This window comes from Crinia signifera, chromosome 3 (assembly GCF_055691185.1).
Source record: "Crinia signifera chromosome 3, ASM5569118v1, whole genome shotgun sequence".
Classification (NCBI taxonomy): domain Eukaryota; kingdom Metazoa; phylum Chordata; class Amphibia; order Anura; family Myobatrachidae; genus Crinia; species Crinia signifera.
In genome coordinates this window covers 236,972,953-237,000,765 of record NC_139219.1, presented here as the reverse complement: position 1 = coordinate 237,000,765, position 27,813 = coordinate 236,972,953, and the positions used below count along the sequence as shown (strand labels likewise).

The window sequence follows — 27,813 nt, the reverse complement described above, 5'->3', positions numbered from 1 at the left end:
TAAAAAATACACAATATTAAAAATGCATATGCAGATACAAATTGATATATAAGCAACTGACTTGATAATGAGCCTGAATATTTAGGAATAATGCCTCTGTTTAAAACATGGATCCTTTGGAAAGTCAATCGTAACTTTGTGTGAGAAGATTGGAGTTGGATTGATACAATTGCTTTAATTCTTGTATAAAGACATAAATATTACCCCTTGTAGTCCTCGTCCTTGTGTGATGTTGTAGAACTCGTTATAGGAGTCCGCTACCACCGATAGTGCTCTGATGTTTGTTGAGCTGACACCGGGAGCAGACTCCGTAGCCGGGCGTCTGCTTGTCTGCTACAACCAGCGTGGCTCCACGGTGGAAAGGGGCTGGCGCTGGGAGCTGACAAGCCGCGAATTGTACCGCTGACAACCAGCGTGGCCCCGGATGGAGAGGGGCTGGCGCTGGGAGCTGTTAAATCGCAGAAGGTAGAAGGTAGCCCGGGCGTCCCGATGGACGGACGTAGTGGAGTAACACCTGGATCGAGGGTACAAGATGCGGTGATGTAGTAAGGCGGATAACAAAGTCCAATCTCGGAGGTAAAGGAGGTATTGGATCGATCAGAGGTATTCAGGAAAGTCAGGCAATAAGTCCTTGACGCGTTTCTCCGTCTGAGGGTGCTGACGGTTTCATCAGAAGGTAAATAATTGGTTACCTGCCCAGGTATAAAAAGGTTGTTTTGGCCAATCAGCCTTTAGTAGCAATTAAGCCGCAGCTGTAGCTTTAATGTGGGTCAGGCATTGAAGAAATACGTATCTGCAATTTCAGATGTGTGGACTCAGATCTGTTTTTAATAATAACTCTAAATTTATATATATTATTAGAAGGCTATATATACACAACAATAAAACCGTATTTTTCATTATTAAACTCTAAAGGCATCAACGAACGTTTTGAGGAGATTATTTAGACCAGGTATATGGTAGATTCTCACAATAGGAGACTGGTTCGAATCCCATCCTGTCTCGTCAGAGTATTTATTATTTAATTTTCAATATCATTATATATTTTATTTTTATACAGGGATCTATCACATTTTTACATAGATTATCAGAAAAAATTATCAGGAAAAATTAATAAAATAAAATACATGAAATCAAAAAACTTTTTAACATTCCATTTAGAAGGTCTTAATCTATAAATTATGCTAATGGCTGATTTTCCATTTTCTCATTTTATCATTATTATCTCTTTAGACCATTCATTCTGTATAGCTATGAATCAGTTATTATCAGCGTAATAATTTCAGTGATAGAATTTGGAGGAACAATGCACATTTCTATATTCATGAATTACTAGCCAAAAAATAAAAATAAATTTAAATAAAGATATGAAAATAACTATATAAAGGGGGATGTAATGGTAATAATGATGATTATAATAAGAAAGCAAAAGTGATAGTAATAATGAATATATATAAATGTATATAAATATAACTAAAAAACATGAAAAAATAAAGCCAGGCATAATTCTAAATAAAAAGACTAATTTATAGTTGAATGTAGGAGATTCATTTTAAAGATAAGTTCTGATGCTCATTCTATTATTATAGGCATCTATTATCATCATGCAAAATAAGAGATTTATATGAAAATTGCATTATTTTCTACTGTACTCTATAAATGAATATATTTTGTCTCAAATTTAGAGACCGAGGTAGAAGTATTAATCTAAGTAGAATTAAACAGGTACACTAGGGACCTATGTAGAAAAAGATACTTTATAAATCAAGGAACAAATGTAAACAATACATCTTCCAACCAAATTGGATTAGATGCCTCCGATAATCAGGTTCTAAGGATCCTTGAAGATCTAGAACAGGAAAATGATACTAACATGCTCCCTATCTTTGATCAGGCTAATCCAACAAGAAATAAAATTCTTAAAAAGAAGTCAGAATTTTACCCTATGCAACACAAAAGTGGGTGCATAGAAGCATTTTATTCATTAACAATGAAAGACTTCAATGAATTCTGCGATAAGGTCAACCTAAAACAATTTAAAAAGAAAAGCAATCTACATCCTAATGAGCAACATGCTCTTAAAAAGTTGAAGGAAGATAGCTCAATTACAATCAAAGCCGCGGACAAAGGCGGAGGTGTACCTTCTGATGAAACCGTCAGCACCCTCAGACGGAGAAACGCGTCAAGGACTTATTGCCTGACTTTCCTGAATACCTCTGATCGATCCAATACCTCCTTTACCTCCGAGATTGGACTTTGTTATCCGCCTTACTACATCACCGCATCTTGTACCCTCGATCCAGGTGTTACTCCACTACGTCCGTCCATCGGGACGCCTGGGCTACCTTCTACCTTCTGCGATTTAACAGCTCCCAGCGCCAGCCCCTCTCCATCCGGGGCCACGCTGGTTGTCAGCTGTACAATTCGCGGCTTGTCAGCTCCCAGCGCCAGCCCCTTTCCACCGTGGAGCCACGCTGGTTGTAGCAGACAAGCAGACGCCCGGCTACGGAGTCTGCTCCCGGTGTCAGCTCAACAAACATCAGAGCACTATCGGTGGTAGCGGACTCCTATAACGAGTTCTACAACATCACACAAGGACGAGGACTACAAGGGGTAATATTTATGTCTTTATACAAGAATTAAAGCAATTGTATCAATCCAACTCCAATCTTCTCACACAAAGTTACGATTGACTTTCCAAAGGATCCATGTTTTAAACAGAGGCATTATTCCTAAATATTCAGGCTCATTATCAAGTCAGTTGCTTATATATCAATTTGTATCTGCATATGCATTTTTAATATTGTGTATTTTTTAACTTTATGTATTGTTTATTATATTTATAATTTTTTATTGAGTAAAAATTAATAGATCAACACAGTGCGCGCTCTCTTTACTTTAATTTAGATGGACTTTTAGCCTGTATTCTTTATTTGTTCTGTTTTTTTTTTTTTTTTAATTGAGTCGTTTTTATTGATTTTTCAGACAATAACAAAACAAATTAGCATGGAAGTCCCGACAGAGGCAAAATAGACATATATCAAATGGGCACGAACCATAATTTGTACATACAGTGAACATTAAAATTACGGCAGATACATGAAAAGTGAAAGATATTCTCAGCTCCCTTCACCCATATAAGTGCAGCATAGTTGCCTGAAGGCGCCATTCAGACAACCACTATAGCAGGATATAGAGGAGCATATTTGTGCAGTGATAAGTTGAAAAAAAGTACTGCAACGTCATGGTTCAGGGTGGACTAGCAATAAATTACCTCCTGCCAGAACCTCCACGCCAGATCCCAGATAAACCTATCTAATTCTAACAAAATAAATTCCCCAGAAAAACCCCAAAGCAACCCTCCCTATAACCCCCCACCCTGTATAACCTACCCCCAACTCAGGCATACCTGGAGCCCATCCCGCTAACCCCTATCCCACTGGCTACACTAACTGAACCATCCCATAACTACCCTTATAGAAAATAACCCTCCCCCCCCCCCCCCCCCCTAAATTGTTAAAGATTATAATACACAGGATATGAAAAAAAAAAAAAAAAAAAGGATATAAAGAAGGATATACCGAGGGCTATAACCATATGTCAATAATCTCAGCTATTCTAGATCGGCACATTCCCCCAATTATCGTAGTGTACCGCGTTTAGCGATGGGGATATATGACGATAGGATAGACAACTTCAATAGTATGTCCATACAAACTCTCCATCCAGGATGTAGAGGCCCGAGACCAATAATGGAAAACAATAAAATAAAAAATATATACATATAGGCAGCATCACAATACAGGATTAAGGTACTCTTCTAGTGATTGAAGAATTTATCACCAGAGAAAAGCGAGCATCTGAAATGTGCTAATAATATAATAAGCACAACCCACAAATCAGGGTGTAACCCTAGTCTGGCCAATTTTCTGTCCCCTGATAGTACCTAGCATACATTTTTTTGGGAGTATCAGATACAGGAGAACAAATGAAGGGGTAACTGTAGCACTTAGGGGTCAATGTCCAGAAGCCAAATAGAGATGTTGATAGCAGGAGAGAAGACTGGAAACAGACCAAATCAGTTCCAATGTTCTGGGGAATAATGTGACTATCAGACTTGGAGTGCAGTTGGTTATAATTGAACAAGTCAAGTGTAATGTTCATTGTGGAAGAGCAGAATAATTGAAAATTGGTCAAGTCTACATGACAATGGGTATCCAGGATATAAGCAAAAGCAGGAGGTGTAAAATCCACAGGATCAGTAGACGGGGGTATAACTCCCCCAGGAGCAGCATCACATTTTTCAGGGGTGCTGGAGATAGAAGGGACAACTCCCTGTATGTCATCCAACTTGGAAATAAGCCTGTTAGCTGAGGAATAAATTGCATACAGGATTTGTGAAATCGAAGCTTCCATGGCACAGCAGCACAATAGTGTGGATAAGCAATACTGTAACTGTGGAGCAATATTACTGACAGCTGTATCACAAGTGGCCGAGAACCAAAGTCACTTAGTTGTATGAAGTGTGCAGGATGAGTAGGGGTTGGACGTCCTGTCAGAGAAGATGGCGCTGAGCCCCGCAAATCTCTCACAGCACCACCCTCCACTGTCTCAGCAGGAATCAGCCGACCGCCGCGGCACAGGACTTGTGAAGAGTCCGGATCTGTAGGGCAAGTCCCAACAGGGGTCTCAATGGCGCAGCAACAAATAAGTTCAGGCGCCACAGCCCAGCAGGGGACACGAAGCCAAGATGGCGCCGATGCCGGCACACTCCGCGCGGACCGCGGCAGTGTCCCGAACAAGACAGCTACCCGCTCACACCGCTCAGTGCAACGGAGTGCCACCGGCGGACCCCACCCCAGACCGCTGTACCCCCCAGGAGTGCGGCACCAGGACTACAGACCAGCAGTGCAGTAGATAGTCAACAGCATCCGGGTCCCGGAGCAGGAGCAGGACACGGCCTCCAAGTCCCCCGTCCAACAGCCACGAATTTCAAACAGAAAATATTCACTGTAGATACAGGGCGATCGGGTAGTATATTCCACACCTGCTTCAGGGGGTCCAGACCTTCATCAGCGGTAAAACAGGATATATTTACAGGATATATCAGGGGAGCTCAGGGAAGCTGCTGCCTACTCCGTTCACAGCCAAGCCACGCCCCCTTTATTTGTTCTGTTTGAGTTCAATGATTGTGTCCCTTTTTTTTTTTTTTTTTTTTGGTTAATTTTTGTATGCAGTTTAGACAGTGGATAAAGCAGTTTTTATGGGCTTTTGTTTGGTCTTCACTGATGTATAGCTGCAAACTCGTTCTATAGTTTTTAATTTTTTGTATATGATACTTGGTTTTACCGGGATGATTGGTAGTAATGTTTCGTCGAGTTGAATAATGTGCCAATGTGTTCGCACCATGTTTTCTATAATTTGCGTGTTACTGGTATATTGAATGATAAACGGAAGATTCTGGATGTTGTCTTTATTTTATTTTCAGTTTTTTATTTGATGAGCTCTGTTCTGTCTAAAGATTCTGTTTTTTAAGTTGTTCCTGAAGTTTGTTTTCCTTATTTCCTTTTGCAAGCAAGTTGAGCTTCATCTCCTTGCTTTGTATTAGAAATCCATAATTGTTTAAACAATTTATTTTTTATTTTTTTAAATCTGCTTATTGGGATGTGTGTAATCCATTTTACATGGTGGTTGCTTGATGATGGTTAGATGTTATTCCAATTAACTTCTTTTAATGTGGGTTCTTGTTTTTCTTTATTTCAATAAAGATTTCCAAGTCCAGGTATATCACCTTTTCTTTGTTTATTGTAGTTGTGAATTCCAGATTTACAGTGTTACCATTTTATGTATTGAAAAAAAAAATACAATTATTCGTCTGTTCCACTTGTGGCGAACATATCATATATATATATATATATCAGCCAATTTGAAGTTGGTATAACACAGTAGTGGTGTTCCCATGATACTCCTATGCAAATGTTTTGCTAAGTTGACAAAAAAGATTTCTACATATAAAGCAAAAGAATGGCATTATCATATTTTGGTGAAGTAAGGTGAAGATTCTGCTGAATGCCACAAATATTTCCTTTCCATCTTTTAGGAAAAACATTTCTTTCATAAGGTCAACGAGAGACTCTCTAAGCCGAATATTTTCATCTTAAATAATCGTTGGGATGCATCTGCGTCAGAGCCGGAGTACATGGAAGATGTAAGTTGATATATCATCGTGTCTCACATGTTAAAACACATTTGTTTTGGTCAACTTGCAGTAATGAAGAGTTGTATTTATGCTTGCTCTCCTAACAATACATTGAGTCGACACTTAAGTTTCCCAATTATTTGTCTTTTCTTTCTATGGCACTGTAGAAACTATGCGCTGCCTTTAAAAGTAAAATCTAATAATAATAAAAGACAAAACTAATTTCTAATCGGTGTTTAACACTACATTTCTCTATATATTGTTATGCCTGCCTCATCTGACTTACCGTGATTTGTACGTCACTTAGTGCGATGCTACCCCCTATTTTTGGTCTCCCCTTCTCGTTCTATCTCTGTGTCTTGTTTGTTTGTTTGATAAAAACATTTGAATTTGAGGTGATTTTCCTGTATGTACTATTTTTTCCAACTATGTTTATTAGTGACAATGATTCTGTACAGATGATACGTATATCCTATCTGTCTATTTCTACGAACCTCATATACATGTACATGATTTTGTACTGCCTTCTACTTTCTATGTGTCTACTGGATTGTACTGCTGTGAATCGCTAAATTAAATGTGTTTAAAAAGAAAACCCATTACATTACTCTGTTCTGTAGAAGAGTTTTTTTTTTAAACTGCAGTGAACACATTGAGGTGTATTCAATGCCGCCGGCGAGGGAGTTTGGTGCCTTGTTTTTGGCGAGGATTAATGAAAAAAGCCATCCGCGCTGTAAAACCCAATTGCTCCCTTAAATGGCGGTGTTCCCCGCAAATTCAGTTAGTCCGCCACATTTTGTGGTGAGCCTTGCCATATTAATAGGCACACTTGATGTTTCCTCCTCGCTGAAAAGAATCAGCGAGGTGGAAACGGCAAGTGACGGGGAGCAGTTGAATACTGAGGGCGAGCTATGATGATGAGCTTTAGAAACTGCTCGCTGCCCAAGCATTGAATATACCCCATTGTATTTGCATGATACTTAGAAACTAGAGCTGCTCATTTATTCTGGTATGCTTGTATGCAGGTGCGTAAGCAACACACTGAGCGCTGTCAGTCTTTCCTGGTGGATGAGCTGAGAGTGGTAGATCGTTCGGAGGCACAAAACCGCATTTTTTTTGTTTCTGCCAAAGAAGTCTTAAATGCCAGGATGCACAAGGCCCAGGGGATGCCTGAGGCTGGTAAGTAGAGATCAGCCTCCAAGTCTTCTCGGCTGGGGCATATCCGGTTCCCTTGGTCGATAATGTCTAGGTCGACAGTCATTAGGTGGACCACTATTGTTTGACAATGACAAAAGATCGACCTGTACATGGTCGACACTCACAAGGTGACACAAGCTTTTTTTTTTTTTCTTTAGACCGACTTAGTTCATACTTAACTATCCAAGTAAGCATAGAATTAGATTATAATAGTGTGCCCGGCGCAGTGAGGCACCGTGCCCTAAGCATGGCAAGCACATGCACTTATACGGTGTCCATGTCGACATATGTCAACATAGACACAAAAAAAACATGAAAAACTTGTCGACTACAGATGGAGCCAGCCCTCTCATTGCCGCTGATTCACCAGTTGCTCCGATCTGGCAGTTGGTACACCAGTATCTCAGACGTTTGTAAGGCCAGAATACCCGGTGCACCGCAGCGATTGGCGCACTGTGGACAGAATGAACATGTCGATCTAGGATATGTTGACCAAGCTTAGATGTTGACCTAGTCACTCTCGACCAATAGTGGTTGACCTAGACATTGTCGCACATTATCCAAGAATTGGCTGGGGAACGTCTGAAAATAAGTGTGTATAATAATAATCTGTACTACAGTAACTTTCTTAAATATTTTCTGTTCTATTGAATTGTTCCTGTGAATGTAAGATGGTGTTGAACCAAACTGACCTCCTGTCTAGCCAATAAGGTGTCTATTTGATTTGGACCCTAAAGCATTGAAAATGTTTGACTATAAATCTGGTCCCTGGGAGAGCCTTTTCTAAAGCGGTACATGATCTGTATCCATTATAAGCTGCTATTTTCCATCCCATTCACTTTGTTGTATATTAAACCGCTAAATAAACAATTCATGATCTTTATATTATGTTTACGGTCTAGGTGGTGCTCTTGCTGAAGGATTTCAGGACAGGTTTTTGGAATTTCAGAAATTTGAAAAACTTTTTGAGGTACAGTGCTGCAAACCTCTAGTAAATGTTGTTGTATTTCATTTCTCATCTTGGAAATTCCTATTATACTTCACATTGCAAGCCCTCTGTGCACTTTTTTTAAGCCTTTGTAGTATGTATATAGCTTTTCCCGATTTTTTTTTTTTTTTTTTTTTTGTCTTACTTTACATTATTCACATTAGACCATAAAAAAGAAATCTTCACTTCCCAGACACAGGAATGCAGTCTGTATAGTGATTGTCCAGCATAGTACAGATATGCAGAAATCCATAGTAAGCAATCTGTAATCTTCTTTGTTTAAGAATTAGAAGGCAATATAACTATAGAGTAATGGGCCCTACACACATTGCGATGTGTGCAGGGCTACCTAGCTATGCTAGGTCGGGCTGTGCTGTGCCGCTATCGCCTAGCACACAGAGTTGACAGCCCACACACAGAGCGAGCTGTCAGCTCTGTGTGCTAAGCGAGCAGACAGCGCCAGTGTTCTCCGGTGGGAGAACACTGCCGATGCCGAGATTGATGGACACTGTCCATCAATCTCGGCCAGCGATAAAGACGCACGGGGACGCGCACCAATGCCGATATAGCCCCCACACATACGCCGATGTGAGGGCATTTGCTAAGCGACTTTGCCAAACCAAGCAAAATCGCTTAGAAAATGCCTTAATATCGGCATGTGTGTAGGCCGTATAAGTCATGAATGAAACTTTGCAGATCTCTTCTCCAAACTAACTCTTGTTGTTTTTATTCCCTCTTCCGCCATCTCCTGCTGTGCAAGTACTAACCTTTCTCCTGCTTGAGTCCCTTGCTTTATAACCTAGCTCTAGCAGTGTGTGGTAACCTTTTCAACCTCTTGTTCGTCATTGCTGACCTCTAGATTCACTTCTTTGGGGGACAATAAAATGTTGCTTTTACTTTTATTTCCTCCTTCTCATAACTCTTCTTTTTTTAAACTAACCATAATTAACACGGAATATTCACAATGTTCTCCATTACTTTCATTTATGAAGCTATTAAACCTGATCGATTATTTTCCTAACAGTAAAGTATTGATCTAAAATTGACATACAAATATTTGAGTTTAGAAACTCTTCATATATATTGCAGGTATATCATCTGCATTTTTCTCCTATTACTGGAAACCCGACAGCAGATGCTTGAATAAAGCATCTTGTCTAGTGGTGTCCTAGAGAAAATAACCAGTGATATTGAGATTAAATAGTTTTAAAGAGAAATTGGTGTGTGTCATCATTTCTGGTATATACTTCAGAAACCATACATAATATAACAGTGCTGGGTTGGTCTTAAATGATTGCTAATATTATCTGATTTCTAACCTAATTGTGGCTCATTAAGTGTTTCTGCTTTCAATAATGATGAGTGATTATAGACCCACAGAAGAGAAATTGCAATACTGTAATTCCTCTTCTCCTTTACAATTCCCCCACGTCTGCTTTCTCTGACCTGTAACCTTGCTTGTCCCCTTGTCTGTCAATGATTCTTCTCCCATACTCTTTTTAGTGACCCAATAACAGTGGGTTCTTGACTGCTTAGATGAAACCCAGTGGTAACGCTGGCTATGGATGCCATCCCAGTACTGATCCTTATTAGCTCCTGCCCCCAAGTTTGCAGTGTGAGAAGGTAATCAAGCCCGGGGTTGTGGGGAAGTGATAGAAAGTAATAACAGCATAGTAAATGGGAGCTGTGCACCATCATAGGAACCAGGGAAAGTCTCATAGAATCCAGTAGACAAATGAAAGAGATTAAGGTTAGTGTTCGGGTAGTCCTATGCTCACACAACGGATGCACATGACTGTGTTATGTAGGTAGAGGGCACAGACTTGCTGCTGCATTACCCACCTTCATCTTTCAGTTTGACCGTATCATGTTTTGGTTGAGTTGTGTGTGCGCAGCAGCAAGTCCTTTCCCTGGGCACTAGTTTGTGCCACCTGCCTCTTGTTATTCCTGACTGGCTTTGGATGGGATCACAGTTATGTGTTGTGACTTGGGCCCCACAGGAATGTATCTCGCAGTCAGCAGTGAAAACAAAGTTTGAACAACACACTATCAGAGCTAAGCAAATAACGGATACGGTGAAAGCTATAATGGATGCCATAAACGTGGAGGCCGCTGATAAAAGGTAGGAAATGATTTCTCTTCCATTTTTTAGTTACTAGGCAGAAACTAGGAGCTTGTGTATGCACCTCATAGGAGGTATAAGATTAATGCATACTTGAGAACCGTCTTTGTAATGTGTTTTCCATGCATTGTGCAATCTATTGTAATTGTTGTGTGCGCCAACACGGAAAATGGGTTGTGATGCATTCTGAGGTTTGAAACGCAAGAATGTAATCACAGAATCAAGATCATTCTAAAACATTAATCTTATTGTTAATAATTTTTTTTTTTAAACTGCCTTAGCATTTGAAATGCACAAACTGTTCATTGAGCGATTGTGAAATTTTAATACATTTTTATTTGCATTTTTTCACTACCTGCCAAAAGTTTTTGAAAACCCACGTTTTCCCAGTTATTTTATTAATTAATTTTAAGTTGGGTACACGCTGGACATCGTTCAGACATATTGCATTGTTCCTGCAGCACAGCCTATACCCGATGTATATGTGTATCTGATTTGTGTCTGGTTGGCCGCCATCTCTCTGTACACTCAGTGACTGGCGTGACAACTAGGTGAGCAAATTCAAATGCCTGCCCAGCTGTGATGTGAGGAAGTGGCCATTTGGTAAGTGTATTTACCTAAACCAAGCACTCTGTGGTCCAGTGTATATTAGTCTCAATGTTCTCCAAAATAAGTGCATAGAATGAATAAACTATTGGAACTAAATAAATAAATTGTATAAAAACGTATAGATCTTGCCGCTTTCTTTCTAAAATGGGAATCGCACATTGTTGTATTTGTAGGTTGCGTTGCTTTCACTAACCAGTTTCATTGGATTAAGTCTGGAGGTTATGCTGGTCTTTTTATAAATTGACACTAGTGGCAAAGACATGCCTTGTTAATGACTGCCGCTTTAAGAACAAGTGCGAGTACAGCTGGCATCTCTCTCTTCTGGCAAACTGACCCAATTACATTTCACTGCTGGCATTGTTTCTTTTCCTCTAAGGTAGTTCCAGCATGAACTCTTTACCAACAAGGCATAAACCTGAGGGTGCATGTATTTTTATTAAGCTTATGAAAACCACAAATAGGTATGAGGGAGCAAAATCCTGCAGAGGTTTACAGACCATATTAATGTTGCCATTTTTTTATTTTTTTTTAAGATGTAGATCTCCTTTCAGACTAGCAGTGTACCTTTTTATACTTGTACATTAATATGATTTCAAGATAAGGTCTTTAAAAATGCCTGGAAGTGTATCTAGAGATTATTTTTATTTTGTGTACTTGCACATCAATATTGACCGTGTCTGTATGGTGTGTCTGTATTTTCAGGGTGTCTTCAATAGAACATAGAGAATACCAGCAGGACAGACTAGAGTTTGTGCAGAGTCAGATGGCGATCCTTGCTGAGGACGTCAGGAAACGAATAATACACATCTCTGAGGTGGTAAACACACAGGTGAGGCCTGCGCAACAACTACAAGGTTGGACTAGTTTTTAATGAGTGGTTCCTTATTTTATGTGACTGGCCTCCTTGTACACCCCAGCAGGACTATTCACTTATTCCTATTCTAAATGAGTTTATGGCCATTTGTCAGTGGAGTGTTTATACAAATCCCCATACCTTGATTAGTACATGAACAGAAGTTAGTGCCCACAATGCTGCTGCTGCTGCTCTACATTTGACATTTTGATTGTCGGCTTTTTGTACCACTCCCTTTGTTAGTACAGATGTGTACATTTTGCTGCAGTCGCACCATACAGACCCTCTTGTTGTGCACGGTCTCATGAACTCTGCTAGGGATGGCTGTTTGTTTGTTTTTCCCCTCTAAAATTGCATGTTAGCACCAGGAGACACTGTAGATTAATTTGATAAGACATTGTACATCTGTGCGACTGAGTCACTGTAGCTGTACATAAAGTGCTACAATGTAGCAGCTGCAGATACAAGTTCTGTTCTGCTCCACATACAGACTTATTCGCACACAATATACAAGTGTCATATATCAAATTAATCAGCACAGTCCCCTCGTGTGTCCTAGTCATTGTGCTGTGGGTTGCAAATTCAGTAAAACAAATACCCAAAAATAGCAGAGTTTCATGGGACCAGGTGGCTCACTCGTGCCAGGTTTCTCACTCTAGGCCTGATTCTGGTTGGCTCGGGCCAGAAAGTTACCTTACCGAGCACCAGAGAGGCCCCCCCCCCGAAGTGCTCATGCACAAACCCCGACCATCGGGGCAGCGGAAGAATTGGGATCACTGTGCTTGATCCAGAATCTGACCCACTGCGTGGTGTATTAAGGCTAGTTGTACGAGGACACATCTGTTTACGTGCTGACGTCTTGTCTGCAGGTATCCTTGCTTGCACCTCATGTCGCCTGCCTGTCTCCCCCCTCCCACTAAATTGTAAGCTCCTTGGAGCAGGGCCCTCTTCCTTCCTGTTCCCACAGCCCTCTTCTCTCACACTTCAATTACACTGTTTAGAGTCTATACCTGCATCTCTTCCAATAATCTGTATAACGTATATATTTACATTACATTTATTTTTCATTCATCTTTTTTACCTGTGTGTGTGTTTGTTTTATTTTTTAATAAAGTGAGACTCCCCACTGTGAGAGACTGATTCACTTTGTTGTATTGACAGGTTTCTGATGCTATGATGGATGAGATCTGCCATCTCTCCAACTTGGTGGACAGGTTTGATGGGAACTTTCACCCATCACCGCAGTTTCTGAAGCACTATAAAAACGTAAGATGCTCTCCTAGCGATCGGCGCAGTGCAGAAATCTATACATACCTTGGGCTGGATTAGGGGTCGCACACAGTTCTGAATGCTGATCATTGTTTTCTGTTCAAGTACTTATGCTGGGTACACACGAGATGATCTTTTTTTGACTATTGAGACGGGCCGGAATGACAACATCTAAATATTGTCTAGTGTGTATACTCTGTTGCTGAGTCGTCGCTGATAGACTCCTTTGGCTGTACATGCAGGATGGATGATATAGCCATGGAGGCACCCCTGCCCCCGCTACGTCTGTGCCGGCATTGGCATGTGTGTATGCACGTTGCGGGTGCCAGGTCCCTGTTGCTGCCGCTCTCGCTGGTTACACATATGTTGTAGTGTGTACCCAGCTTGACACTTACAGAAATCTCTCCGTACCCTTAGGCTACTTGTGCTAAGGTCAGCATGTTATGACTTGGGCCTGCTACACAGTGAGTAGGAAGGTGTTCACTTCATACCTGCACCAAGACGTTTAATATACAAAATGCTTTACTGTCCGTTTTAGCATCTGGTTGTTCAGCCCATCTTCCTTAGCTGTGCTTCATTCAGTTCAGGAACGTAACCATTCCTATGATGATTATAAGGGCCAATAATATGGACTCTTACAGCAATGCTGGTGTCAAAATGTGTGCCACAGTAATAGACCCAAGAGCAAATGGAGTACATAGGATGCCCATCTCCTTCATCAATTGAAATCTGATTTTGTAACTCTAGGAACTGAATGGGCACATAGAGAAAGGAATGGGGAGGAAGCTGGCTGACCGCTGTTCCACTGCAATCAATACATCTATACAGAAAGCACAAGAGGACATTATAGGTAATCTTTTCATAGCCACTGTAGTGTTTAGTAATAAGGCAGTTATGTACTGTGGAATGTGCTACTACTCTAAAGCTCTTAGTGGTCACTAGAAGCCTCTCATCCCCTATCGCAGGACAAAGCAAACACTATGCTTCAGTGTACCAGTTTCCTAACCTTGTAGATCACAAGGTTCTACCAAGCCCAGACTATGCTTCAGAGCACTTGACATTTAGCATCTGTTATGTAATAATACATATAGTAGCTTGATCTATTACTGATGACATCCCTTTCTGTAGGACTACTTTTTGATTCGATTGTAAACTGTATAATGTTGAGGGCCTCACCGTTGGACTCCAAGGATGTACCTTTTATTAAAAGTAGTATTTGTTTTGCTCCAACTGAAAAAAAGCACAGTTAAAGTACCATAGTATTGTTTTACATTTGCAGAAAACCTACTACCTTTGCTGCCCCCCGCTGTTCAAAATGAATATGGCACATGCCTGCCATGCAAGAAATTTGATCTCAGTTACAATTTAAATTGTGAGAAGTTGTGCTGTGATTTCCAAGAAGACATAGAATTTCGCTTTTCGTTTGGCCTGTCATCACTTGCTAATCGGTACCTAGGAGCCAAGAATGCTCGTCTCTTGCAAGGATTTGCAGAACCAACTTTCCAGGTATATATTGAGCCACAATGTTATGCTGCTGTTTGTGAACTGGGAAAACTGGGTCATCAATTGCCTCTGTGTGTTCTTCAGATTCCACGGCCTGTGACCACCCCCACCACATCCCATAATTCTCTGCAGTCTCCTGATTCCGTATCACAAGAGGAATTGGTGGCTACAGTAATGACTGGATTAGCATCATTGACGTCAAGAGGTTCAATGGGTGTTCTTATCGTAGGAGGAGTGGTAAGTGACTAATACATGTTGTTATGCTTAAAAAATACATTTTCTAAACTTACAGATATATGGTACCTGCATTGGTCTGGAAGGTTGCTGGGTGTTACATGTGGTGGACCTGGGGGGTAATATTGAGTAAGACATACAGTGTCTGCCCTAGAAACAAGATACTTAGATCTGCCACCTGTTTAGCAGTACTAGAATGGTGACTGCGGCCTAAGCAGTACCTGTTTACCAAAACAATTTATGTATCTGTTTAACCCCTTCAGGGCTGTAATGAGTAGGCTACATAGGAGTAAATAGCAAAATCCAAGGCACCAGGCCACAAGAACTTTTGCTCATTGACCTGCTAAACCATCAGTGGTTCTCAACCTCAGTCCCACAGTTCATGTTTTCCAGGTCACCTGTGCATTTTTAAAATGTGACAGTTGGTGATACAGAGGGCAGCTGCTGGTGACCTGTGTAGGGGTCCCAAGGACCAAGGTTGAGAACCATTGTGCTAGAGGCTTCTTTATATGTTTTATACAGTGTAATACTTTTCTCCTGTTTGCAGGTTTGGAGAGCTGTTGGCTGGAAGCTGATTGCCTGTTCACTGTTAGCATATGGTAGTCTATACACGTATGAGAGACTAACCTGGACCTCAAGAGCAAAGGAAAGGGCCTTCAAGCAACAGTTTGTCAACTATGCTGCTCAAAAGCTGCAAATGATAGTGAGCATTACCAGTGCAAACTGCAGCCATCAAGTGCAGAAGTAAGTAACCTGTTGGCAGCATATTCTACAGCCCTGCAGCAGTACTGCACAAGGGGGTCTCTGATGGTCACCGGAATCTATGTATTCTGATGATATTGTGTATACAGTTACTGGACAGCTAACAATATTCTTTTCTCTCATATCATGGCCATTGCCCTAAATGCTTCAGATCATCCAATCTCCCTCTTTGTCCCTCTTATTGCTTGTAAGGAGTTACATTTTAATGTACGGACTTTCATCTCACAGATTTTTCCTTTTCCCCAAACATGCCAGAGCCTTTCAGGCTTTTCAGAAATTGTATACGTTAGGGATAAATGTATATATGTTATATAGTGTACTGTAAGCGGAGTCTGATGATTATTGTAATTTGGTCTATTTCTAGGGAGCTGGATAACATCTTTACCCGCCTGTGCCAGCAAGTTGATATCACTCAGAGAGATCTGTTGGAATCCATCAGCAACCTGTCAGTGAAAATAAAACAGCTGGACAAAGTTCAAAACCAAGCCAAGCTTTCCAGGTAATTTACCTTGGATAGCCTCTGTCAGAATGTGTTCGCTAAGCAATCCCTGTAAGGAATAACCAAAGAGGGAGCTGCACACATGCTTTTTTTAAATGTATTTTTATTGATGCTTTTTGTGTTGCTATGTATCATGGGTAGTTCTCTACTGCAAGGGAAAGTTCCTATTACTGACCTGAATCTGCTGCACAATATGCCTGGTGTGCCAGTACTGGGGTAAATATGTCCGCCATGCTGTTTACTCTGCTGTACAATGATACGGCATTGGAAGACTGGATTCTCTTACATTTAGAAGCTGGTGTGAATGACCACTAGGACAGCTTTCTGGCCCCAGTCTTAAGCCCTGTACACACGCTGCGATAAAGGCAGGCAATGATATCATTAATGATTTCCCTTGCATTCCCGAAGCTATAGAATAAACAATATAGTGCAAACACACTGAAACATTTCAAACTATAAAGATAAATAGTTTGCTTTACTCTTGATCATCTTGTTTATGAAAAATGTATCTTTACCTTTCATACACACTGAACGAGATGCACCTAGTCATAAACAACATAGGCAAAATTTGTACAGACTAAAAAAGCGGCCACTAACGACCCACGGGAGTGTGCATGGTTATTGTTCATTCACACAGAATGATATGCACGATAATATAGTAAACAATATCATACTGCCTTTATCACAATGGGCCTAATTCAGACCTGATTGCAGGGCAAATTTGTTCTCAAAATGGTCAAAACCATGTGCACTGCAGGGGGGGGCCCCATACACCAGAACGATGTGCACACGATCCGCACAATTTTGACGGGTTTCAATGGATCATGTGCACTGAGCGCACAATGTGTGGTCCCATGAGTCCAGTGGTCGGTCCTCAGATCAGATGTGCTGCATGTCTGATCCGTCAGTTTCCACTGCAGTCATAAAAAGATTGTATGTGCTCTGATCACTCGTTCCACCGCACTTATGACCAGGTCGTTCTGGTGTATGGGGGCCTTTAGATTTGAGTGAGGTGATTTGAAACTGAGATCTAAATTGAAACCACCCACCCAAATCTACACAACCAAGGTGAGTATAGTGGTCAGGTGGCGCAATTTTGGAGCTGCCGAGTGGTATTCGCTTTTATGGGTCCCTCACAAACCCTTCACCATCACCACAAAACAAATATCAAAACATAACCCTCAGGCGCTCCACCTTAGGATGTTATAGGATTCTCTCCCGTACGTGAATTACATGGAAGAAAGAGAGTAAAAAAAAATGCAATAGTGAAGCAAGTTTTTTTCAAAACTCTCCCTCCCCTTTTAATAGACAACTAAAATCTGTGATACAATGATTAAGAACAATTCCATAAAAATGCATAAAGTGCTGTGTGCAGTCACGGATATTATCCAGGCAGGACACGGGCAGATAATTACCAAGTCTGTTGGGAACTGGTGATCAATCAGTTCCTATAAGCGCGTGCAACCCACCCAAATCTAACTATGTGCATGTTACATCTTCCCCACCTGCAGTGCAGCATGGTGTTGCACATTTTGAGAACAAATTTGTCCTGCGATCAAGTCTGAATTAGGCCCATAGTGTATACAGCCCATTATTTGTAGAAGGACCTTCAGCTGACACACTAGTAAATAACGGGAAAGAGGAGAAGTACCTGAAAATGTTGTCGCGACTTGAGCAGTGTATATGCTTCTATTTCATCTTTGGTTGGACACTGGCGGTTCCCAAATACTTTCCTCAAGGCACACCAAAAGTCCACCTTCCATAGCTTTCCCCACTTGTGCACATATGGTATAATAAAACTTACTGAGGTACTAGTTAAGTTAACAAAGGGGAAAAAAAAGACTTTTTATCTTAGTTTTTATTGATTTATTAAAAATGACATATTGATATGCCTTAAAATATATACAGGTCTCCTCCTGGGAGTGGAACAAGAAGTTAACTATAATACATTAGACAAAAGGTCATTTTAGCAAAAATTTGGATTTGGGTAATCACACACAATAGAGAAGATCCTAATGCATAATTGCTTACAATCAAATAAGGTGCAACAGATTGTAACCACCATGTTGCAATACTAGCGAAAGAGACCTTATGGGACCTAAATCCTAGAATCTATTTTTAAACCACTTGCTCAGCATGTCTAGGTAATACCAGTACATGCAGGGTTACTGCAACGTCGGACACATAATAGGCTTCTCCTGCCCCTAATCCCCATTCCACAGGACTCTCATTGCCCCCTGCAATGATCACCCAACAGCAGATCCTGGTTCTGGACCTTTTTCTCTCACCTCTGATGTTGTTGGTACTTTAAATGAAGTGTGTGGGTGTTAAGGGGATACCAAGGGAATACTTACCATATAGGACTAGATTATCTCCTTACTGGTACCTTCTACATGTACTGTTATACAGTACTTCGCCTTCATTTTCTACTTCATATTACTATTTAACTGATATGTGTGTGTGTGCTTTCTTCTAAATACTTAGGGGGTTATTCTGGTTCACTCGCAAAGGCACAGTCACACACTCTAATGGACAAAACCATGTGCACTGCAGGTGGGGCAGAATTAACATTTGCAGCGAGAAATAGATTTGGCTGAGGTTTGTACTTCAAACTGACATCTATATTGCAGTGTAAAAATAAAGCAGCCAGTATTTACCCTGCACAGAAACAATAAAACACCCAAATCTAACTCTCTCTCTGCACATATTTCATCAGCCCCACCTGCAGTGCACATGGTTTTGTCCATTAGAGAGTGAGTGTGCCTTTGCGAGTAAACTAGCCGCTCCTGATTGGATGCCGGACCGCAAGCTCCTATTGGCTCGCGGTGGGAGAATTGATAATAACGACATAGCAGTGCATGGTCACCAGGCTGCTGCTTTGACTATAAAGTAAGACTAGATTCAGCCGGGCAGCGCACGGACAGCGCTCTCTGCCCGGCTGTCAATTCTTTAACCCCTTCCCGACATATGACGTACATGTACGTCATATGTCGGTTGCGGGGGAATCAAGCCAGCTCACGGAGTGAGCTGGCTTGAAAGAGAGCAGGTAATGGCTGTATATTACAAGCAGGTACCTGCTCTCACGGCCACGAGCGGCGAGTTCGCCGATCGTGGCCGTTTAACCCTTTAAGCACCGCGGGCAAAGCGCCCGCAGTGCTTAAATAGCTGATCGGAGGGGGGGCGCCCCCCTCCGGCGCCGATCGGGGCCCCCCGCGGCGAGATCGGAGGGTGCCGATCGGTTGCCATGGCAGCCAGGGGTCTAATGTAGACCCCTGTGCTGGCCATGTCAGCATTCCTATTACATCCTGCCTGAGGCAGGATGTAATAGGAAGTGCTGAAAATCACTATGTTCAGCCATAGAGCTCTATGGCTGAACCTAGTACAGGCGATCGCGCCCCCTAGTGGTCAAGTACACTAGGGGGCCTTGTAGTAAAAGCAAAAAAAAAAAAAAAAAAAAGTTTAAAAAAAAAAAAAAAAATATATGGTACTTGTGAGTTATCTGGGCGCCCGATTTTGGTACTAGATCGCATGCGATATCGCATGCGATTTGCATAAGATTTGCTATTCATTTCATTACCCCACTATCCCCAAAGTGTGTCTATCAACGTGAACCCGAAGCGTGGCGAGCGCAGCGAGCCCGCGAGGGGCGGCGGTACGCGTCCACCGACCTTTTCATGCCCTACTATCCACTAGGGCATGGAGTGAGAATAGAATAGTGTGGCGAGCGCAGCGAGGGGACGCGGACACCTGTGAAGCCCGCAAGGGCACGCGGATACCTGTGAAGGTGTCCGCGTCCCCTCGCGGGGCTCGCCACGCTTCGGGCTCGGTGGCTCGCTGCGCTCGCCACACTATTCTATTCTCACTCCACGCCCTAGTGGATAGTAGGGCATGAAAAGGTCGGAGGACGCGTACCGCCGCCCCTCGCGGGCTCGCTGCGCTCGCCATGCTTCGGGTTCACGTTGATTGCCACGCTTCACGCTAAGGGGATAGTGGGGTAATGATGAATAATGAAACGGATAGCAAATCGCATGCGATATCGCATGCAAATCGCAAGTACCCAAAATCGGGCGCCCAGATAACTCACAAGTACCAAAAATATTAAAAGTTCAAATCACCCCCCTTTCCCCATTTCACAAATAAAAATAAATAAAAAATAAAAAAAATAAACATATTTGGTATCGCCGCGTTCCTAAAAGTCCGATCTATTAAAATATAACATTAGTTATCCCGCACGGTTAAAGGCGTAAACGGAAAAAAATTCCCAACGCCAAAACTACGTTTTTTGGTCGCATCGCCTACCCAAAAAAATGTAACTAAAAGAGATCAGAAAGTCGCACATATCCCATAATGGTATTAATTAAAAAGTACACTTCAGCCCGCAAAAAATTAGCCCTCACCCAGGTCCGTAGGTGGAAAAATAAAAAAGTTATAAGCCGCAGAACATGGCGACGCGACGCAAATTAGAAAAAACGTAAAATTTTCTATTTTTTTTTTTAGTGGTAAAACGTAACGAAAACTATATAAGTTTGGTATCACCGGAATCGTAACGACCCATAGAATAAAAATAACCCATCATTTTAAACGAACTATGAACTCCAAAAAAACCGTAACCAGCGCAAAATTGTGGAATTGCGTTTTTTTTCCTTTTTACCCCACATTGAATTATTTCCTGATTCCCCAGAATATTATACGGTATAGTAAATGGTACCATTAAAAAGTACAACTTGTCCCGCAAAAAAAAAGCCCTCGTGTCTATATAGCCGGAAAATTAAAAAAGTTACGCTTATTTGAACGCGATGAGGAAAAAAAAAAAGAAAAGTTAACAAAAAACGCCCCGTCGGGAAAGGGTTAAAATAACGGTACATTCGGTACATGTTGAATTTGCCGGTACAGACCGATAAAAAAAACGGTACTGTACTGTTGGAGGGTATGGGATACAAGGGACCTAAACATAGGTGTTTGGTCAAACCAGAAGTAGGCACAAATAGATATGTATACAGAAGACTTTCAATGGGCAAAATCCAGCACAGTGAACATGAAAGGTGAGCAGAAAAAAGTGAATACTTCTTATATGGCAAATGGAATAATTTAAACAAATGCATAATAATACAAGCTGAAAACTGATGCTGACAGCGGAATAAAGCATACCATATAAACATGCAGCAAATTGAAAATGAAACAAGAGGAATACAGGTATTTAGCAAAATATTACATACAACAAAGAGAGCGCTTCCGGTATAAACAGTGTACAAATATTTTATTACATAAAAACAGTTCAATAAAAAGCAGCTACTGTAGCCATCAAAGGTATATTAAAAAATTCTAGTGACCCGACCAATTCACTGTATCTGCATTGTTAGGACAAGTCCGACAGTATGACTCTAAATCACCTGATATTAATCTCCTTTAGGTCTTTATGATGGAATGTTTATTGGTTTGCAAAGGAGACTTTGAAATTATAATTTGCATAAGAGAACCAGCAGTATAAAAAGTCTCTGCACGCTCCACAGACCTATATGATCTCATGTAAAAGGGGACTGATATCTCACCCGTCTCTTGCTCTGCTTAATGAGTTCTTTGTATTCCGACTGTGTCGTTTGCACAACGTCACATCAGCCGGCCACCGAAATGATGTCACAGAAGGACCCTTCCCTCTGCTCAGCCGAGCTCTGGAGGGTTAATGAACAAGCAGGCGCTATAGATGTTTGGTGTGAAGCTCTGAGGAGTCGTCCCACATAGATGTCCCGTGAATGTCTGGAGCTGCGTCCCGACAAAGCAGGACTCTCTGCCGCAATGTAGATTTTTATTGCTGCGGCTCTGCACTGCCGATTACTGAGAAGACTCCTAACCGCGCCTCCGTGTCTGTCTCCCCAATCTGGCAGAGGTTACGGTGGTGTGGAGACCTGAGTCACGGCAAACAGGTTCAAATAGCGTTTTGATTTTAGTTGGCAGGAATGGTCCAAGGTGTAGATAGCAACTGCCGGTAGTAGATCAAAGTCCTTTTCTGTGCTTGGTCAGGTCACATACACCCTTTAAGCGTTTCTCCGCAAGTAGTAGGTGGCGGTTTCATCAGAAGGCAAGTTTGTGTACACCCCACATGGGTATTTAAAAGACCAGAGTCCAACCAAATTTCCGTGGCAATAAAGAGCTTAATTGGACACATGTGTTAGTGCACATCTCATTTGCTCAGCCTATATACTTACAAAATTACTCAGCAAATGGTTCCTTTTAACTTGGCATACATACATATAAAATATTTTTATAATATTTAAGTCTCCTTTACAAACCAATAAACATTCCATCATAAAGACCTAAAGGAGATTAATATCAGGTGATTTACAGTCATACTGTCGGACTTGTCCTAACAATGCAGATACAGTGAATTGGTCGAGTCACTAGAATTTTTTAATATACCTTAGATGGCTACAGTAGCTGCTTTTTATTGAATTGTTTTTATGTAATAAAATATTTGTACACTGTTTATACCGGAAGCGCTCTCTTTGTTGTATGTATTGTTTAACATTAGTGTCCCAGTGAACTAAATTGGGAGCTGCTACCGGTGTATATAGACCACCAGATCTTGGGATCTTATATACTCAGCATATATTGGATATATTTCTTAATATAATTGGGATTATTATACCTTCACTAATCCATGTTTAGCTCTCCATAATTTTATCTGAATTGCGCCCAATATTTGTGATTACTATTTAGCAAAATATCACAAAGACAGAAGTCAAGATAAGCACTATAAAATATTAAGGGAATCCTGCATATACACTTAACACAATTTTTGGACATGCAACAGGAGAAACTCCATTGTCGAGTTCATTTTGAGGGAACAGTGATTTCAAGCAGTCGAGGTCAGGTGTACTTTTTGACGTTGACTAGGCTGCAGGAATTATCTTGACAGATTTTACCCAAAATAACTAAGTCTAGAAATGTTCAACTCGACAGTCGAGGAAACAGAAAACCAAATCAGGTAAGCTCTGCTGGACAAGTCGAGAAGACTAGACCATTAATAGGCGACCTCATTAAAAAAAAAAGCAACCTCTCGTCAAGAAAACAACAAAGCTCGCCAAAAATAACTAGCACAACAGACATTCAAAACCCCCGTAAAAGTGCAGAACAAACCTCAATCCTTTGCCCAGTCCGGTTTATTTTACTTGGTGCCCTGCAGAGTCAGTTGCTTTATGTCCTTGTTGGACTAGGCTGCTGACTCGCAAAAAAAAAAAAGCAAATAGCTTGTTCCGTCCATTTTGAATCCGGAGTTGTCCTTGTCCATTATTAATGCCATGGCCCCAGGAGGCTCTCCACATCCTGGTTTGCATGGGACATTTGAGTTTGTTCTGGTTTGTGGTCACTTCAGGTTCCAGGCATTCCCCTTTGGCCTGTTTATATGAACCTTCTGTTTTCAAAAAAGTGTTGGTCATGGCTGCGTACCTCTTGATGAAAGGGGTCAGTCATTTTTTACACTTGGAACAACCTCTTCATCACTGCAGCATCTCCGGAAACCATTCTGCATTTCACAATCCAGACATTAATAGCCTGCAGGTGGATTCTTAGTGGTATATTTACTGTAGCGTCTAAAAATGAAAAGAGGTGATGTTGCCCATAGCAACCAATGAGATTGTGTCTATTCTTTTCTAGGATGCAATAGAGAACTGATAACCCTGATCTAGTTGGTTGCCATGCGCAACATCACCACTTTTTCATTTTTTAAATGTTCTATAAATGTATCCCTTAAAGTGTGATCCCATCACAGAGGATGGTTTTTATGGGATCAGTGCTGGGTTCTCGAGATCTCTGGCCAAAATCAGGGGTTGTAGTGTAGAAATCATGGGGTAGAAAGATCCAGAGTGTGCTACATATAACAGAGCAGTGTCCCTTCCCTTAAGGACCGCTTTGGGACATCCCCAGTGTTCCCCACGGATGAAAACAAAAACAGGAATTTGTCTTTTTTTTTTTTTTTTCTATTGCACCGGGACGCTGACAGTCCCATGTGCTTATGGGGATGTTCTCTGACTTTGATGTGTGTACTTATTAGTGGTTCTTGATCTCCTCATATGCTCCCTTCTCTGTCATTAAGGCTTAAGTGTCTCTTACATCAGCTGTTTCGCTATGATTTTAAGTGCTGACCATCGATGGCCACCAACTGACACTTTATTGGGGAATCTGATCTCTTATCCAGACCATTTTCTGGTCGCGATCGTACAATTTAAATTGAACATTTTTAATATCACCGGTTCCTGATCCGGCACTGTGGATTGGAGAATTGCGACAATCGGTGGCCTTTAGTTTGTCAAATTGTCTGGTGAGGGCAGGGGGTGAGTTATAGGGTGGATGCCACCTGTGCTGTTATACTTGAACATTTTTGTGCCCAGACTCCTCAGTGCCATGTATATTCTAGTGTCCCCATACAGAGCAAATCTTGTTGTGTTTTTTTTTTTTTTTTTTCACTATGCAACACATCAATAAAAAAATCTCTGTAGAGATAGGTACTGTATTTTCTAGTTGTTATTGAAATTTTGGTAATGTTCATCATGCAGTTCTAATACTGATTCCTTTATAGAAACAGAGCCGTCCACCTTGAAAATGATTTGGATCATTTTACAAAGCTGTTCCTTAACCAGAACAAGTGAAGAGGTGAATGGAAGAAGACACCCTTGGGAGGACATGAGTAGTAAACGCTGGATCACCCTGCTCTACCATTCATCAGCTGCAAACGTTAATGGCCAGAGAACTGCAAAGTTAGGCAACATACAGAAGCCTTGCTGGGAATGTTCTAAATTCCTAATCTAGATTGGATACTGTACATTTGATGGTATCCTCTCCTGCTGGGACTGACCTTACCTGTCCTGTCCAGCAGCAAGCCAGGTTACATTTTCTTCAATGCTGCCAGAATCTTTATTTCACAATTTTGCTAAATTTTCTTAACAAAAAAAAACAAAAAAAAAAAACATAAAAGAAATATACATGGTTTCCAAAACATCTACATTTAAAGTGTGATTTAAAAAAAAAAAAAAAAATCAAGCTGTAATTAAATATTTATTTTATTATACGTATACTGTATGTTAGATAACTAGAAAATGGATGAGTGGAAAACATCAGACTACTGTATGGAAGGCCTTTGTGCCAAAGAAGAGGTATAAAGTAGGTTTCAGAATAACCACTCAGGTGCATGTGGAGAATTGAAAAGAGAGCGCTTATGTGTCAGCTTAAGTACTCAGACTTTCCATTTGCAGTGTAATGTGCAGTCTCCAGTGGGAGACTAGCAGTATTACCAGAAAGTTATAGGGTAACTCCAGCTACATTAAGATTTGCACGTGTTCCTCTTCCTCTTCTACACCAGAAATGCCCAGGTATATGCAGTGGAAAATGTTGCATGTTTGTAAACATCAGATTTGTTAAGTCACAGGGCAACAAAAATACATTTGAGTGGAGGAAAGTTTCTCCTGACAGGGATTCCCCCCCCCCCCCCCCCCCCCCCAATAGCGCAGCAGACTGTTAAAAACAAAGTTAGGTATGTATCATTCTAAAGAGACAATGGGTGGTGTTTCCAACAACAACCAATCAGCTTCTACCTATTACTAATGTAGTACAGAGGTTCCCAAATTTGGTCCTCAAGGACCCCCAACAGTGTCTTCACAGAATCACCAGTAAAATAGCTCTACTTGTGGATTTTTAAAAATGTGTGCGTAATGAGTACACCTGTTCTGCTGCTGGGTGACCTTAGACATGTTACCTGTTTAGAGTCCTTGATGACCAAGTTTGGACTGGAAACCACTGGTAGTGTTTGATATCATGTGCTTTATAGGGTGTATAATGTCCCACTAGGACATTATACTAGTACCACAGGAGAGACAGCTATTCAGAAATAACATGTCTGCCTTGTGTACCATTGTGACTGCTGTAGTGAAGTATCTGCTTTCTGTGCCAACTCTGTTTTAAAAATGAATCCTCTGGTCCCTTTTGAATAGGATTCCTACACTTTGAAAAGACTCCATTGCTGCACCCACTATTCATTAACCTACAGTCTGCAACAATGTATCATTATGAACAGTATATTGTTATTGCTAGAATGTGATATCAGGAAGGGATATTCAATTAACATTGACTAGCTATCATGTGAGGTTATGTCTGAGATAACCAAAAAATCAGGTCACACTTGAGGAAAAAATGTACAAGTAATCTGTGTGTGAGTCCTGACTTTCTGGCACTGAAAAAGTCTATGTAATTGAATAGAGTTTTCCCACGCTGTGTGGATTTCTGCCAGCAATTAACCATTGAATACCTCTCCTTGTGTTAATGATTTGTCCTGAGAACCTGGGTATAGTAAAAGCAAAGGTTTGGCTACTAGTAGTAATCGGGGCTTATTGCAAGTTTACAGTTCTTACGTGTAAGCTTCGTTTTTGAAACGGCACTGATTTTTCTATACAATGTACCTACAAATGTATATCTGTTTGACACAAAACAATAAATCTGAGTTTTGTATTACTCATTGCACATGTAATATGTTTAAGCCATCTGATAATTACTATTATCGTTTATTTATATGGCACCACAAAGGTTCCGCAGCGCCTAACAATACACAAATGAGCAAGAACAGGTAGTGCCTCTAGAGATTATGGGGTAGATTTATTAAGTGACGATCAGGGGAATATGCGCTATCCATGTGCCTTATGGCAGGGGATAGAGCTTCTCCTGATCTATGACACCGGCTGAGAGGATGTCTTACGTGCGGCGGTGTGGGGCAGGAGGCATAGCACAGCTACAATATTTTGTATTGCGTGCCTGTTTCCTGCCTGATTTATGAACGGTCAGCATCGCTGACCGTTCCGCCGCCTGCAGCTATCGACTTCGACAGCTGCAGGTGGCGATGCCCTATGCCTACAGCAGGGACAGCTCTGTCCCTGCTGCTGGCTCTGATCTGCGCTGGGATCTCGCGTCAGTAGCGAGATCCCGCGCATGCGCAGTTCAGCCGGCCGGGGAGAAGCAGACAGCGCGGCAGTGTTAACTGCCGCGCTGTCACCTGGAGGAGCCATAGCCAGAGGGGGGAGTTAATGCTCTCCCGGTTCACGGCAAGATCTTAGTAGATCTTGTCGCTGTCCCCTCCTGCTTCGCCTCGCTACTGAGTCGAAGCAGGAAGTGTTTATAGCGGCGATAAAAGCGCCGCTATAATAAATCTACCCCTATATGTTAAGATAAAGTGATGTTTTGTAAGTCCTGATTATTTATTTATTAAAAGTTTCTTATATAGCGCACACATATTATGCAGCGCTTTACAGATAATTTTTGAACATTCACATCAGTCCCTGCCCCATTGGAGCTTACAATCTATATTCCCTACCACATGTACATGCACACACAGACATTCTAGGGTTAGTTTTGTTGGGAGCCAATTAACCTACGAGTATATTTTGGATTGTGGGAGGAAACCGGAGTACCCGGAGAAAACCCACGCAAGTATGGGGAGAATATACAAACTCCGCACAGTTAGGGCCATGGTGGGAATCGAACCCATGACCTCAGTGCTGTGAGGCAGTAATGCTAACCATTACACCATCCGTACTGCCCC

At 41.3% G+C, this 27,813-nt stretch overlaps 1 protein-coding gene across 4 annotated transcripts in view; it reads left to right on the top strand.

Annotated features, from left to right (window-relative positions):
* The window catches only part of MFN1 (mitofusin 1), a 47,589-nt gene extending 20,857 nt beyond the window's left edge, over nucleotides 1-26,732 (top strand). For all 4 annotated transcript variants that reach the window (XM_083177710.1, XM_083177709.1, XM_083177711.1 and 1 more), the window contains 12 exons: nucleotides 6,101-6,208; nucleotides 7,225-7,378; nucleotides 8,299-8,366; nucleotides 10,385-10,506; nucleotides 11,818-11,944; nucleotides 13,130-13,234; nucleotides 13,985-14,087; nucleotides 14,517-14,743; nucleotides 14,825-14,977; nucleotides 15,522-15,718; nucleotides 16,101-16,235; nucleotides 24,808-26,732. In XM_083177710.1, the coding sequence (XP_083033836.1) occupies nucleotides 6,101-6,208; nucleotides 7,225-7,378; nucleotides 8,299-8,366; nucleotides 10,385-10,506; nucleotides 11,818-11,944; nucleotides 13,130-13,234; nucleotides 13,985-14,087; nucleotides 14,517-14,743; nucleotides 14,825-14,977; nucleotides 15,522-15,718; nucleotides 16,101-16,235; nucleotides 24,808-24,877 (1,569 nt within the window). In that variant the 3' untranslated portion in view covers nucleotides 24,878-26,732. The remainder of the gene's footprint in view (nucleotides 1-6,100; nucleotides 6,209-7,224; nucleotides 7,379-8,298; nucleotides 8,367-10,384; nucleotides 10,507-11,817; nucleotides 11,945-13,129; nucleotides 13,235-13,984; nucleotides 14,088-14,516; nucleotides 14,744-14,824; nucleotides 14,978-15,521; nucleotides 15,719-16,100; nucleotides 16,236-24,807) is intronic.
* Nucleotides 26,733-27,813: the final 1,081 nt, after the last annotated feature.